We start from the raw sequence: 16,254 nt of genomic DNA, 5'->3' as shown, positions 1-16,254 counted from the left end.
CCTTGCCAACTCTTGTCCTTCTTTTCTTTTTTTGATAATAACCAATCTGACTGGTGTGAGGTGCTATCTCATTGTGGTTTTGATTTGCATTTTCCTGATGCTTAGTGACGTTGAGCATTTTTTCATATACCTGTTGGCCATTTGCATGTTTTCTTTGGAGAAACGTCTATTCAAGTCCTTAGCTCATTTTATTTAATTAATTAATTAATTTTTAAATTTTTTCACACACACTGTATTTTATTTTTACAAGAGATAAATAAACTGACACCAAGCATTGTAAATGGATGACCACAACAAAAGCAACAATGACTGCAATTACCAAACACGAAACACACTCATACTATGTCATAATATTGACATTCAGTCCAGCAATCCTCCACTGTAACAGCTCCTTTACTTTGCAGTGAAAATTGATTGGTATATTTTTTGCCTCTGAGTCCTTGTGGGATTTTTTTTTTATTCAAACAGAAAGTCACAAAAATTATAATCATCCTCATCATTTCACTCAGTCCCATGTAATTAATTTTTTTATCTTGATCTTTTGTTAGCACTTTTATGAATTCATCGGTTTTCCATTAGAGTTCTGAAAATGCTTATTCATTCAGTTCAGCAGTATAGTCAGTTACCAGAAACCTGTACTTATCAGAGTCTTTTCCATGAATTCCTTGAAGATGAAACCCTTTTATAGGAACATTTTTGCAAAAGCATCAGAGTACACCCAGAACTGTCTGTAAATGACAAAAGACTTAAAAATGACCATGGTTAAAGATTTGATGAAAGTTCATAATAATGCAATTGACAAGGAAATTTAGTTATTTCTGAGATATACATTTTAAAGTAATAACTAGAATTATGACTTATAACATTATACCAGAACATATAAGATTTTTAGAAATTTCATGTAATGTCTGAAACATTTATATTAACATATTTCCATACAAATAACCCAAAGAAAGTTTAGTATTAGTTGTTTTTTGTTTGTCTCTTTGTTTGTTTATACTGCAGGTTCTTATTAGTCATCAATTTTATACACATCAGTGTATACATTGTCAATCCCAATCGCCCAGTTCAGCACACCACCATCCCCACCCCACCGTGGTTTTCCCCCCTTGGTGTCCATACGTTTGTTCTCTACATCTGTGTCTCAACTTCTGCCCTGCAGACTGGTTCATCTGTGCCATTTTTCTAGGTTCCACATACATGTGTTAATATACGATATTTGTTTTTCTCTTTCTGACTTACTTCACTCTATATGACAGTCTCTAAATCCATCCACGTCTCAACAAATGCAAGTTCTTAGCTCATTTTAAAATCAGGTTATTAGTTTTATTACAATTGAATTGTTGGAATTCCTTATATATTTTGGAGATTCACACCTTATCAGATATATGGTCTGCAAGTATTTTCTCCCATTCCATAGGTTGCCTTTTCACTCTGTTGATTGTTTCCTTTGCAGTACAGAAGCTTTTTAGTTTGATATAGTCCCACTTGTTTATTCATGTTTTTGCTGCCTTTGCTTTCCATGTCATATCCATGAAATCATTGTCAAGACCAATGTCATGAAGCTTTTCCCCTGTATTTTCTTCTAGGGTCTTTACAGTTTTGAATCTTATGTTTAAGTCTTTAATCCATTTTGAATTGTTTTTCATTTGTGGTATAAGATAAAGGTCCAGTTTCTTTCTTTTGCATGTTTTGCCAGCACCATTTTTTGAAGAGACTGTCCTTTCCCCATTGTGCATTCTTGGCATCCTTGTCAAAGATTAGTTGACAAAATACACATGGATTTACTTCTGGGCTCTCTGTTCAGTTCCATTGGTCTATATGGCTGTCTTTTTGCCACTACCACTACCATACTGTTTTGATTACTGTAGCTTTGCAGTATAGTTTGAAATCAGGAAATGTGATGCTTCCTCTTTCTCAAGATTTTCTTGCCTATTTGTCATCTTTTGTGGTTCCATATGAATTTTAGAGTTGTTTTTTCTATTTCTGTAAAAAATGCCATTGAGATTTTGATAGAAATGTATTGACTCTATAGATTGCTTTGGGTAATATGGACATTTTAATAACATTAATTCTTCCAATCAATGAACATAAGATATTTTTCCATTTGTTTGTGTCTTGTTTAATTTCTTTCATCAGTGTTTTGTAGTTTTCAGCATACAAGTCTTTCACCTCCTTAGGTACGTTTAATCCTAGATATTTTATTCTTTTGGTGCTATTGTAAATAGGATTGTTTTCCTAATTTCCTTTTTATATAGTTCATTGTTAGTATATAGAAATAGAACTGATTTTTTTGTATTTTGATTTTGTATCCTGTAACTTTACTGAATTTTTTGATTAGTTCTGACAATTTTTAATGGAGTTTTTAGGGTTTTCTAGATATAAAATTATGTCATCTGCAAACAGAAAATTTTACTTCTTCTTTTCTGATTTGGATGCCTTTTATTTATTTTTCTTATCTAATTCATCTGGCTAGGACTTCCAGTACTATGTTGAGAGTGGGTATCCTTGCCTTGCTTCTGATCTTAGAGGAAAAACTTTTAGTTTTTCACTGTTGGGTATGATGTTAACTATGGACTTTTCGTATATGGCCTTCATTATGTTGAGGCCATTTCCTCTAATTCTAGTTTGTTGAGAGTTTTTTTTTTTTTTTTTTTTTTGTGGTACGCGGGCCTCTCACTGTTGTGGCCTCTCCTGTTGCGGAGCACAGGCTCCAGACACGCAGGCTCAGTGGCCATGGCTCACGGGCCCAGCCGCTCCACGGCATGTGGGATCTTCCCGGACTGGGGCACGAACCCGCGTCCCCTGCATTGGCAGGCGGACCTTCAACCACTGCGCCACCAGGGAATCCCTGCTGAGAGTTTTTATCATGAAAGGATGTTAAATTTTGTCATCTATTGAGATGGTCATGTGATTTTTATTCTTCATTCTATTAATGTGGCATATCACATTAATTGATTTTTGTGTGTTAGACCATCCTTGCATCCCATGGATAAATGCCTCTTAATCATGGTATATGATCCTCTTAATGTGCTGTTGAATTCAGTTTGCTAATATTTTGTGACGATTTTTGCATCTAAACTCATCAGGGATATTGGCTTATAGTTTTCTTGTAGTGTCTTTGTCTTGCTTTACTATCAGGGTAATGCTAGCCTCATAAAATGAGTTTGGAAGTGTGCCCTCCTCTTCAATTTTTGGAAGAGTTTGAGAAGGGTTGGTGTTAATTCTGACTTAAATGTTTGGTAGAATTCTCCTGTAAAGCCATCTGGTCCTGGACTTTTCTTTGGGAAATTTTTGATTACTGATTCACTCTCCTTACTAGTTATAACACTGTTCAGACTTTCTTTCTTTAGTCCTCTGGGGATCTCCTTGGAAAATTTGGGGCTCTGAACGCATGAACCAATCTCTTCGCTCTGAGTGAAATTGAGGGGTAGGTTATCTCTTCCTAATTATGCTATGCCAGGAGCAGTGTCTCTTGTGAGAGGTGTCCCGAACCTCAGTACTGAATTGGTGAGTCTGGTTTTACATTCTCCTGGATGCAGGAAACTTTCGGTTGGTTTCTGATTTCTCACAAAGGGAAATTGTCTGTAAATTGTTGCTGAACTGGTGTGTTTGTCAGGGGAAGGAGGACTTTTTACTCTACCATCTGGCTGACTTCACTCCTCTGGGGAGGGAGATATTTTTAACTACCCTCAATTTTTCTCATTATAAAATTTTAATGCTAAAGGTAGTTTTGGGGGGCTGATATTCAGAATACTTACTGTAAATGATTTATAGTAATTTTATTGACATTTTCTTTATTCCATTTAGATAACTTGAAATTCCCTATTTCAATAAATGCCGAGCCCTGTATAACATTGAACGGAGGCCATGGAAATCTATATCTTTACTACATTCCAAGTAAGTCCAAAGTTTTGTTTTTGTAGATCGATTAAAAGGGTTCCAGAAATATCAATGAAATATGATGGTGTTCTAAATGTATGTGTATTAGTTTTCTCTTGCTATGTAACAAATTATCACAATCTTAATGGCTTAAAACAGGGCATATTCTTTATCTCATAGTCTTTGTATGTCAATAGTCTGGGCATGGCTTACCTGTGTCAGCTTCAGGAGGTCTCCCACAAGGCTGAAATTAAGGTGTTGGCCAGGGTTTCTTCTGAAGGCTCAACTAGGGAAGGACCCAATTCTAAGCTTATGTGGTCATTGACAGTGTTCAGTTTCTGTCTGACTGTTGGCCAGCCCTCAGTTCCTTGTCATGTGGGCCTTTTCATCATGGCTTCTTGTTTCAGTGACGTTAGCAAGGGGGACAGTTAACTAACAAGATAGAAGTCACAGTCTTATGTAGCCTAATGATGAAAGTGCCACCCTATCACCTTTGCTGTATTCTGTTTGTTAGGAGCAAGTCACTAGGCTAGCTCATACTCATGAGGAGGGATTACATAATGGCATGGTAAAAATTGAAATAATTTGAAACTTCTAACCATTTACTAGGTATATCCATTGTCAATCATTAGATATTCAGCTGATAAGTAAACTTGGGTTTCCATGAGTCAAAGATTTGTGTATGAGCAAGCAAGGACTTTTTTTTCCTAAAGGTGACCTTTCTAGAAAAAAATACGATGATGATGATGATATGAAAAAAGGCAATGATTTTTGTTTTGTTTTGTGTTATTTCTTCTTTTTCCTCTCTATGATTTTACTTGCCATCATCGTATAAAAGTTAATTGGGTGATGGTGATAGCATTGGGCTGGATCTGAGTGTTTGTGAAAACACACAAAACTTTCATCCTCTCCTACCGGTCAGCTGTTGCCTGTTAGGATCCCAGGAAATTCAGTTGCAATCATCATCATTATCATTATTGTTTTCATCATCACTATTATCATTTACATCCTAGCTTATACTTGGAGCTTATACTTTAAAGTGTGCTTTTACATAAATAAGCTAAAGAAACATATCCTCCTGATTTTAGTTCTCCAGCTTACAGGAAAAAAGGCAGTTGAGAATCCAGAAATGATAGACAATAAACTTATGCTTTAATTTCCCTGAAAACCTGTATCTTGATACTTTGTTTCTGCATTCATTTATTCATTAAACAATACTTAGTAAATGTATAGTTTATTTCCAGTATTATGCTAGGTGCTGTGAATCCATTGATAAATCAGGCATTCTCTTGACCTTCAAGCATCTCTCAGTGCAATAGGAGAGGCAGATGTGGAGATAATATAGTATGATAAGTGAAGTGATAGCAATAAGGCTTAGTGGTAGCACAGAGGAAAGAACAGTGAGGTACTTGCTCCACTTTCTTGGCCAAGGGTGAAATAAATCATCTCAACTTTTTTTTTTTTTTACTGAAGTATAGTTGATTTACAATACTATATTAATTTCAGGTGTACAACATAGTGTTTCAGTACTTTGACAGATTATACTCCATTTAAAGTTATTACAAAATAATGGCTATATTGCCCTGTTCTGTATGATATATCCTTGTTGCTTATTTTATACATAGTAGTTTGTATCTCTTAATCCCCTAAAATAATCTAAACTTTTGCCCAACGAAGGCTCTACAATTTCTTCCTCTTTTCTCAGGTTTTGTTTTCTGGTCTGTGTGGTGTGCTTTACCTCTAGGTGTTTGCAGAAGTGATTATTTACATAATGAATGACCTCATTTTCAAGTGAGCCCCTTCCCCTTAACACACAGGAAGCAGGCCTTCCAGACCCAAGTAATAATAATACAACACAGTTTCACTTAGGGTTCTCTGAAAAGCAGATACCAAGAGGGAATCAGACATACAGGGGATTTTCGGGGGGCGAAATGTTTGTGAATAATAAAGGAAAGAGGAAGCTAGAGCAGGCAAGGAGAGAGGATGCAGATTGAAGTGATGGTCTGATACCTTTGAAATGAGAGAGAAGGAAGGAGAATTGGGTAGGATGGTCATCAGACCAAAATGCATCCCTGAGACATCCTCAACCAGGTCAGTGGGGAGTCTTAGAGCAAAGATTGCCTGTCACACGTGTCCCATGATAGGCAGGAATAGGCTGGCTCTAGTGTCCTTGTTGTGCTCTGTCATTATAGGAGCAGACTGTTAGAGTCTGGCCTCCGGATGAGTGCTAAGATATATCTGAAAGTGCAGTAGCTGGTGGCTGTCTGCCCACTGCCCTCCTCCCCACAGATTCTTTGGAAGGGAGTTTTAAGCAGCACACCTCCATGGCCACCACAAATACCCTAATCACTTACTAAATATGACATTTATATAATATGATATTAATTCAGTAATGAAAGAATTATTCAGTCATGTTTTTTTATGATGCTTTGCAGTTATGACCTGAGTTTCCCTAGAATATAGTAGAACATCTGTATAAAATGTGGGCCACATTCATAGAAATCAACCTTATTTTTGTGGCCCTATCTGTACTTAAATTCAGTAGGAGCTATAAGAGCAACCTTGTACCAAAAATAGGTTGGGAATGGAAATGCTTTGAGACTTCATAGCCTTGCTAATAAATTATATGTCACTATTAGCTAATTGACATATACAGCTGGATCATAAGCCTTCCTCAAAGTTATTTCCAGAAGTTCCCAAAGTTGTGTTGGGTGAGCTCAGAAACAGTTTTCTTTGCTAAACCCCCGAGAGCCACCATGTTTCTTGTCTCTCACTCCAACACCCACATTGATATCTCTGGCCTGCTGAGCCACGCAAGTTGTACCTCACTTCAACCACTGTTCACGTGCCTGACGTGACCACAGTGATATCTAAGGGCAAGAAGCTTCTCAAGATGTAAAGGGTTGAGATGTCAAAGCAGCACTTCCTTTCTTGGAATCATTGAAGACTGGAATCATAGTGTGTTGCACACAGAAATGGAAGAAGATTCTTTGTTCTGCATTATCACTGGATGCCACGCTACCATGTGCTTGTATCTCAAGGCATCCCTTGTGAAAACAGCTCTTCAACTTCTATACACATCCCTGCTTTGAGAAAGGTTCAGGTCCATGTCCATGGCGTGGGCCACGGGGCCACTGTTTGAAACCGACTGTATAACGTTCTTCTTCTCTACACTTTACCCTGAAAGTAGAGAAGTAGAGACAAGTAAGGAAGTTTGGTGGTACTTTAGGCTCAGAGTAACGAGAGCCTGCATTAAGATAGTGGTAATGGGGATAAAAGGGACGCTAGTAGGATTGACTGGGATTAGGAATTCTAGTGCTGATTGGGTGGTGAAGATAAGGAAATCAATTTTGGATCTTTTGGGTGTGGTAATAAGTGACATTTGAGCAGAGATATTGAATGCACACAGGGGACAGATGCTTAAAAGAAAAGTTGAGACTACAGATGATGATTTGGGAGTTATTACCCTATGTGGTATTTAAAGCTGGGGAGAGTTTGCAGTGTGAAAATTGAGAAGCACTGAGATTAGAATCCTAAGAAAGATGAGTCAGTGAGCTAGACTTGGGAGAGGAGTCAGAATGCAGAACGGTTGGAGGACAACAAGAAGACAGTGGTAGCACCAACACCAAAGGAAGGACAGGGTTTTGAGGAAGGAGCTGGCAGTTCTCTTCTGCATAGCCAAGTTCAAGGTAAAGATGGAAAAAAATTTTTTAATTTTTATTATGGCTACAATGAGTCATGGTGACCTTATTAGGAAAATACTTTCCATGAGGTAGTGGTTACAGTAATTGTTTTCATTATAAAAAAGATTGTGCATTTTGTCCAGTTGGGCCAACTGAGTAACTTAGAAGAGTTGAGCAAAATGCATTTCTTCCTGGAATTTTCCATCTTCATTGGTAATAAAGAGATCCTGAGGAAATAATAAATAGCTCATCTATTTAATTTTTAATCAAAAGGTTCAATTTTGTTCTCCAAGAAATCTTTCATCAAAACAGCCTTCCTGGGCTTCCCTGGTGGCATAGTGGTTGAGAATCTGCCTGCCAATTCAGGGGACATGGGTTCGAGCCCTGGTCTGGGAAGATCCCACATGCCGTGGAGCAACTAGGCCCGTGAGCCACAACTACTGAGCCTGCGCGTCTGGAGCCTGTGCCCTGCAACAAGAGAGGCCACAACAGTGAAAGGCCCGCGCCCCGCAATGAAGAGAGGCCCCTGCTTGCCGCAACTAGAGAAAGCCCTCGCACAGAAACGAAGACCCAACACAAACAAAAATAAATAAATAAATAAATTCATAGAAAAAAACCCAAAACTTCCTTTCCCTTCCCTCTCTTGTGAATTTCCTGGTGGAAATTAGAATCCTAAGAAAGATGAGTCAGTGAGCTAGACTTGGGAGAGGAGTCAGAACGCAGAACGGTCTATGACTACAACTGGAAATTTTATATTTTCATTTGATAGTTTTCTCAAAAATATAGGTTATTCTATTTTTAGGCATAGCCCACATAATTCTCACTGTGGAACATTCTATTTGATTACAATCAACTAGTGGCCCTCTCAGAACTTCAGTTTTCTCATTTACAAAACAGGATAATAATATCCACATTATAGGTAGTTGTCATAATTAAATGAAATAATGTAGGAAAAGCACAGGGCATATTTTAAGTATACAGTAAATGTTGGTTATTAAATATTTATTAAAAATACCTTATTTGAGGGGCTAATGAAATTTTTTTCTTTTTAAGGAAGAGACATAAAAAGCTTATATTTCAATATCTATGTATCTTTTAAGTCCGTGAATTTCCCAGTGCGCAAAGAAGTTATTTGCCGAGGATCTGATGATCATTATTCTTTTTGCAGAGCTCTGAAGGGAGGTAAGCATTCAATTCGTATTACCCTCAGAATAGAGTATAATACCTTATGAGAACGCTATGAAAATGAAATACATTAAAAATGTGAAGTTCCTTTTCTGATAATAATTCTTTATTTCCATCCAAAGTTTTTCTTTTAGCATTTTAAACAATATTTTACAATTATGTTACTAGATTATTATTAAGATGACACTTATTTGGTGTGTTTGAAGGGATATTAAAATGTTTTTTTACCTTGTTCAGATTAATACTGTATATTTACCCTTGGTTATGGTTCTCTGTTTCTAAACATTGCATTTATTATTTTTCATAAAAACACAATAGATTTTTCTATGCACTTATATTCGTTCCCTCAGTGTCTTTTCTCCCCTTTTTTCCACCCTGGAATTATTCACAGAATCATAAAATTTCAAACTTTAGGAACTTAAAGGCCACTTATTGCAAACCCATGAATTTTTCCTTAATAATTTTTAAACTAGCATTTTAAATAGTTTAAAAAATTCTATATATCATATTGTCACATTAAAATTAGAAAATGAAAACAAGCAAAAAGTCACAGAATCAAAAAATTCTATAATCATATTGTCACATTACCAAAAATTAGAAAATGAAAACAATCAAAAAGTTACAGAATCATATTTCTAAGAACATTTTGGAGTATTTTGTTCTCATTTTTAAATTCATACATATTGTTATGCAGTTGTAAGTATACTGTACTATAATTATTTTCTTTTTAAAAATTATTTAATTATTTGATCAGATAATCCATGTGGTTTAAAAATCAGAGTATAAATGTTACATGATGAAACATCTCCCTTAGTGTTATGTATGCCCTGGTTTACTTAACTATTTTCCTATTAGACATTTAGTTTTCTTCTGATACTTTTACTATTATAAACAATATTATAATGCATATATAAATGTTCTCATATTTTAGATTTGAATATTCTCATGTTTGGAAGAAGGAGTTAACACATAACTCCAAGGGAGATTCCTGAGCTTAAATGATTTGAATCTATGTGGTTTTGTTTACATAAGGCCGAATTGCTTTTCTGAAAAATTGTATCAGTTTATACATTGTACCACCGGCAATGTATACATATAGTAGTTTAATCTCTGTCTTGTTAACATCAGGCATTATGATTTTATTTTTAATAATTTTTATTGGGTTATAATTGCTTTACAATGGTGTGTTAGTTTCTGCTTTATAATAAAGTGAATCAGCTATACATATACATATATCCCCATATCCTTCCCTCTTGCATCTCCCTCCCACCCTCCCTATCCCACCCCTGTAGATGGTCACAAATCACCAAGCTGATCTCCCTGTGCTATGAGGCTGCTTCCCACTAGCTATCTATTTTACGTTTAGTAGTGTATATATGTCCGTGCCACTCTCTCACTTTGTCCCAGCTTACCCTTCCGCCTCCCTGTGTCCTCAAGTCCATTCTCTATGTCTTCAGAACCTTTTTTTTTTTTAGATTCCATATATATGTGTTAGCATATGGTATTTGTTTTTCTCTTTCTTACTTCACTCTATATGACAGACTCTAGGTCCATCCACCTCACTACAAATAACTCAATTTCGTTTCTTTCTGTGGCTGAGTAATAGTCCATTGTATATATGTGCCACATCTTCTTTATCCATTCATCTGTTGATGGACACTTAGGTTGCTTCCACGTCCTGGCTATTGTAAGTAGAGCTGTAATGAACATTGTGGTACATGACTCTTTCTGAATTATGGTTTTCTCAGGGTATAGGGCATTATCATTTTAAAAAAGAAGATTTTAAAAAACTTTATTAGATTAAAAAACTTAAGCCTAATTGTTTTTTTAATATATTTATTTATTTTTAGGTGTGTTGGGTCTTCGTTTCTGTGCGAGGGCTTTCTCTAGTTGCAGCGAGCGGGGGCCACTCTTCATCGCGGTGCACGGGCCTCTCACTATCGCGGCCTCTCTTGTTGCAGAGCACAGGCTCCAGACGCTCATGCTCAGTAGTTGTGGCTCACGGGCCTAGTTGCTCCGCGGCATGTGGGATCTTCCCAGACCAGGGCTCGAACCCGTGTCCCCTGAATTGGCAGGCAGATTCTCAACCACTGTGCTTTACACACAGTGTAGGGGCTTGGGAAGCCCCCAAGCCTAATTGTTTTTTATTAACATTTTAAAAATTACTATTGCAGTTGAATGTTTTCCCCTATAATTATTTACCAGTAACCAGTGCCCTCTCTTGTTTAAGAACAGATTTCAGGTAGTTTACATGCATACGTTAATTTGAGCAACATAACATAAATTAGATAGACAAAAATTAGTTGGGACAAAAATGGAAAATAAGGGTAGAGAATTAATGGAATGACAGTAATATAAAAGTTCTTAACAGAAAGGCTTATACTTGCTTTGACAGGGACATCAATTGGATTATACATTTTTTAGCAGTCAAAAAAAAAAGTTTCTGGGAGTTCCCTGGCGGTCCAGTGGTTGGAACTCTGCGCTTTCACTGCCGAGGGCCCACATTCGATCCCTGCTTGGGGAACTAAGATCCCACAAGCTGTGCAGTGTGGCCAAAAAAAAAAAAGTTTCTAAGTAAACCAATCTGCTTGCTATGCAAACGAAGCTTCAAGATATATCTCCCAGCCAACCAGCTCTCCTCATCTCTAACTTGTCTGCCACCCCCAAGGCACATACACATTGTGGAGCTGGCATTGCTTATGAGTCTGGGCTCAGAGCCATAAACACCTGAGTCTGTGTCCCAGCTTTTCCACCTATCAGCAATGTGACCTTGGGTGTTATTTAACCTCTATCATCCTCGTTTTCCTCATCTGGGAAATGGGGACGGTGAAACCTATTTTACATGGTTTTAAGGATTAAATTAGAGAATGTGTGTTAAAAAGCTTAGTACAGTGCTCAGCGTGAGAATTCAAGAATTATGGTGATTAAATATTCATGTGCATAACAGGATCCTTCTTTTGTTCCTGACTTTATTTATAGTCCTGTCATTTTTATAAGTGAGGAAACCGATGTCTGCAGTGGTTCAGTAACGTGCCCTTGGTCATTTGGAGATCTGGTAATGGAGTAGCCTCCTAACTCTTAAGAACTACTCTTCCACTGGCCATGCTTTCTTTCCCTTTGAAAGAAATCCTCGGGACTTCCCTGGTGGTCCAGTGGTTAGGACTCCACGCTTCCACTGCAGGGGGCATGGGTTCGATCCCCGGTCAAGGAAATAAGATCCTGCAAGCCGGCACTGTGGCCTAAAAATAAATAAATAAATAAAAGAAACCAAAACGACGACAAAAAAAGCGAAAGAAATCATCTTGGTAGATTACTGTTGTTCAAAAAGTGTCCATTTCTCTCATACAACAGCTTTACAATTATTTCACTTAATCTCTGTGGGATTATGTTGACATTTATGTGAAATTTCAAAGTTTCACTTTCTTGAGATCAAAGATGTATCAGACTCCACCCAGCCTGTCTGCTTCTTCCCACCTCCCCTCCCTGCCTTCCACAAACATCTGTTGAACCTAATTTGAGCGAGTCATGATTTAGGCTGTGGTGATCCAGAGTTGAATGATAGGTCCTCCCTCTTCAGAAGGTCACTCTGCTCTGGGAAAAATAGTCATGGGAACAAATGTTGCAAGGCAATGTCATAAATGCTAATAGATTATATGCTCTTAGTCTTAACTGCATAGTTACCAACTTACTGTGACAGGAGAACTCAGATAAGGCTTCAGAGAGTCTTTTATTAGAATCTTGAGTCTGAGAACATCAGATAGTGAGGAAAAAGGACATTCCCTGAGAGGAAACAGCATATGCAAACGTATCTAGCCATGAAGGAATATGTTTTATTTGGGGAGTATCTTTTTTGTAGCTGGAGCAGAATGTGTTTGTGGGGAATTGCTGGAGGTGAGCCTAGAAAAGGGGCAAGGAGCCAACATGTAAGTCAGTCATGCATAAAATATTGGCCTGCATCTTGTTGTTAGTGGGTGGGGATGACCCACTGAGATTTCCATTTTTGCAGATAACTAGGGTTCTTATGGAAGTGTTACCGACCAGGGTTCTTAGCCTTCCCTGATCAATAGAAATTGGTAAGAGGGGCTTCCCTGGTGATGCAGTGGTTAAGAGTCCGCCTGCCAATGCAGGGGACACGGGTTCGAGCCCTGGTCCAGGAAGATCCCACATGCTGCGGAGCAACTAAGCCCATGCGCCGCAACTACTGAGCCTGTGCTCTAGAGCCCACGTGCCACAGCTGCTGAAGCCCACATGCCTAGAGCCTGTGCTCCGCAACAAGGGAAGCCACCGCAGTGAGAAGCCTGCACACGGCAACAATGAGCAGCCCCCACTCGTAACAGATACCCTTGCTCGCTCCCTTCCCGAGGGGGGGCGAGCTGGTTCCTTATATGGGGTGTGGGTAGGGGTGTGTCCAGGGGTTGGCCAAAGGTGTGGCTTAGGTGGTCTGCCCACCCCTTAGGTGGTGGTGTGTGCAGGGTACATGTGCAGTACCCTGCTTTTGCTCCCGACACCCAGTTTTTGCTTCCGGCTCTTCAGAGTGGCAGTTGGGGTTTTTTTGGCCTTTTTGTATCTTGTCCATAATTTGCCCCAACTGGGCCTGCATGCAGTTATTTTTCCTCCCTTACAGTTTCTCTATGCTTTGTTGCTGGAGGAGACGTTAGTCCAGGTGCAAGCACTGCAGCAAAGGGTCCCAGGTCCCAGCCTGTCTCTAAAGGAGGTGGGGTTGGCTGAGGCAAGAAACTTGGATGGAAGGAAACACAGCTGGGAGGCCGTTGAGGGACCACGAGGGCGGCCCTGGGAGTAAAGAGGAGGAGACGAAAGAGAGCCTATTAAGGAACAGGACAGGCGGGAGGTGCTGACTGATCTCATGTGGCAGGCAAACATTAGATAAATCAGGAACTGCTCCAGGGCTGTTGACTGGATGGACGGAAGTGCCATTATCAGAAATGATGTGTGCAAAAGCAAGGGGCAGATTTTTAAAGAGAAGGATAACGAGTTCTGGTTTGGCACGTTGGGCTCAAGGTCATTTGGGAACATTCAAATAAACATGTCCCTCTGGCAGCCGAATATATGGGCTTAGAGCTCAGGACATTCTGATTTAAGAAGCATTAATGCTGTCAACCGTCCCTTGACAATTTGGGAATCAAATGAGTAAGGAACATACTTACCAACTTTTAAAATAACTTTCCTTTATTTTCTTTTTCCATAAAGTAAAATACAACAAAATGTTTAATGAGCAAATTCGTCTTAGCAAATACGAAACTGCCACAGAGAGTAGGAGAGGGACAGGGGCCACGGGGTGGGGGGCAGGTCTGGGGAGACTAAAGAGGAGAGAATCAACTATGTAAGAAACCAGGGAGGATATGGTGGAGAGGACCAGAGGCCAAAAGGACAGGAGCTGTGGTCCTGAAAGGGGAGAGGGCAGGGTATCGGGCCCGGACAACAAAATTCAATATAGTTTGGCCATAAACTATAAACACGCTATGTTTCTACGGTGGGGAAGGGGAGAGAAAGGGGGCATAAGGAAAGAGAGACTTCCGGGGAGGGGCCGTGGGGGTCCGACCCCGCCCTGCTGTGCACCCCCTCCCCACCCCTTCCCTCTGTGTCTGTGTGGGTCTGTGTGTGCACTTCCCCCGTCCCCTCCCCGCCCCCAACCCCCCCAACCCTTAATCACTGACATTCCAGTTGCTGCCGGCTGTCATTCGGCTGTCACTCCTCTGCCCATCGTCTTCAGAGGGGGAGCTGGAGGGGGAGAAGCCCCAGCCAGCCCTGCCCCTGCCCTCCCCCGCCGCCTCTACCAGAAGTCCTGGCGGTGGTAAGAGTTGGGGTCACAGTATTTTGTGACAACCACTCTGTTGGCGAACTTGCGACCCGTCAGGCCCTGCATGGCTTTTTGGCAGTCAGACACAGAGGTGAACTCCACGAAGACCTTTCCACAACCGGGCACCTCCACGCCGTCCACAGGCCGGGGGATCTTGATGGACTTGACGAGCCCGTACTTGCTGCATTCGTCACGCACGTCCTCCACGATCTCCTTGTACTCCTCGTCGTCCAGCAGCTCCTCGGGCAGGACCATGTTCATGAGGCACAGAACCTCAGTCGGGTGACCACCCATCTGTACCAGGGAGCTCATCATCAGGCCAGGCACTTGCAAGGTCACGGGGGTCTGGTTGATGGTACTCAGCGTGGCATTCTTGGCTCCCACGCTTGCCCTCTGGACAGACAGCTTCGTATCCCCCAGCTGCATCCTGTTCAGCCCCGCGATGGCCTGATCTGTGACGTTGATGTCCACGTACTCACAGAAGGCGTAGTTCTTGGAGAGCTCTGTGGCACTGTCCTTAACCAGGTGGAAGGCCTTGAGAGGCCCAAACTTTGTCAGCAGCTCTTTTACCTGGTCGTCATTCAGGTAGTTGGGTAAGCCCCTGACGAACAGCTTGTGGGCAGAGTCCGGGACCATGGTGGACACGACTCCAGGCACAGAGACAGAGGGGTTCTTTGACATGCCAGGCAGGGGCTGGTAGTCGTGAGGCCTGCGGATCCTCAGCGACTGGCCCTGGAAGATGATGCCATCAAAGGCCATGGCCTGCGTGGTCTCGTCCACTGAGCGGAACTCTAAGAAGGCAAAGTTCCTGTCCTGGTTAATCTGCACTGCCAAGACGGGATTGCCGGGGGCCTGCGTCAGCATCCCCAGGCGCATCTGGGCGTTGAAGAAATCCACCATGGCCTCCTCAGTGCTATCGAAGGGGATGTTGCCCACATAGAGGCGCCGGGCCTGTCTGGTCATCTGGCTACCGCCCACGGGCACCGGCGTCGTGGTCACAGCCAGACCGTCGGGGGTCATGGTGGGGAGAAGGGCGGTGGCTGGAATCTGACCGGCAGCTTGCATGGCCTTGTACTGCATGGGGGTGATGTGCTCGAAGCCGGGCGGTGGCACGTCCCAATATTTACGGACCTTCTTCTTCTTCTCGTGGCGGGGGGAACGAATCAATCCACCGTGCTCCTCTTTAGCGCCTCTGGTCAAAGGTTTGCTTCGGCGCCGCCTGTCCCGGGAGGCGCTGCACTGGTCCCGGTTGCGCCGGTCCCGGCTGCGGCTGCGGCGCTTGCGGTCCCGGCTTCGAGAGCAGCTGTGGCTGCGCTTCCGGTGCCGGTTCTCCGTGTCACGCTCTTGCTTATTCTCGTTGAGCTGCCGCTCGAACTCATCGAAGCCCGACATGCCAAGGCGCCCGCGTAGGGCCCTGTGCAGCTTTCGCGTTGCCTTGCCGCGCGCCCGCTCCGGCCGCTTCGGCTACTTCCGCCGCTTGCTTCGGCTACTTCCGGCCGACCTTTCCTTTTTTTTGTTGTTACAAAGGTCATACATTTTTAGGATATGATATTTAGAAAATATGGGCAAGTGAACATAAAATAAAAATTACACAAAATCATTCCACTTCTTTTATTTTTAAAAAATATTTATTTAATTAATTTATTTATTTCGGCTGCGCCGGGTCTTAGTTGCGGTACGTGGGAT

At 41.2% G+C, this 16,254-nt stretch overlaps 2 protein-coding genes across 2 annotated transcripts in view; one reads left to right on the top strand and one right to left on the bottom strand.

Annotated features, from left to right (window-relative positions):
* LY96 (lymphocyte antigen 96) overlaps positions 1–16,254 on the top strand; it is a 32,517-nt gene that overhangs the window by 9,329 nt on the left and 6,934 nt on the right. The window contains exons 2-3 of the mRNA XM_082601869.1: positions 3,811–3,900; positions 8,619–8,747. Coding sequence (XP_082457995.1) covers positions 3,811–3,900; positions 8,619–8,747 — 219 coding nt within the window. The remainder of the gene's footprint in view (positions 1–3,810; positions 3,901–8,618; positions 8,748–16,254) is intronic.
* On the bottom strand, positions 12,860–16,135 carry LOC309792323 (splicing factor U2AF 65 kDa subunit-like). The gene has a single exon (XM_082601868.1). It carries the CDS (start codon positions 15,958–15,960, stop codon positions 14,542–14,544), a length of 1,419 nt encoding a protein of 472 aa, XP_082457994.1. The 5' UTR covers positions 15,961–16,135; the 3' UTR covers positions 12,860–14,541.

Source organism: Mesoplodon mirus (assembly GCF_964341445.2).
Source record: "Mesoplodon mirus genome assembly, chromosome: 16".
Classification (NCBI taxonomy): Eukaryota; Metazoa; Chordata; class Mammalia; order Artiodactyla; family Ziphiidae; genus Mesoplodon; species Mesoplodon mirus.
Note: the sequence above shows the minus strand (reverse complement) of the source record. Positions and strands in the feature narration are given on the sequence as shown.

Coding starts and splice junctions, on each gene's coding strand:
- LOC309792323 (XM_082601868.1), bottom strand. CDS start 15,960: ATGTCGGGCTTCGATGAGTTCGAGCGGCAGCTCAACGAGAATAAGCAA.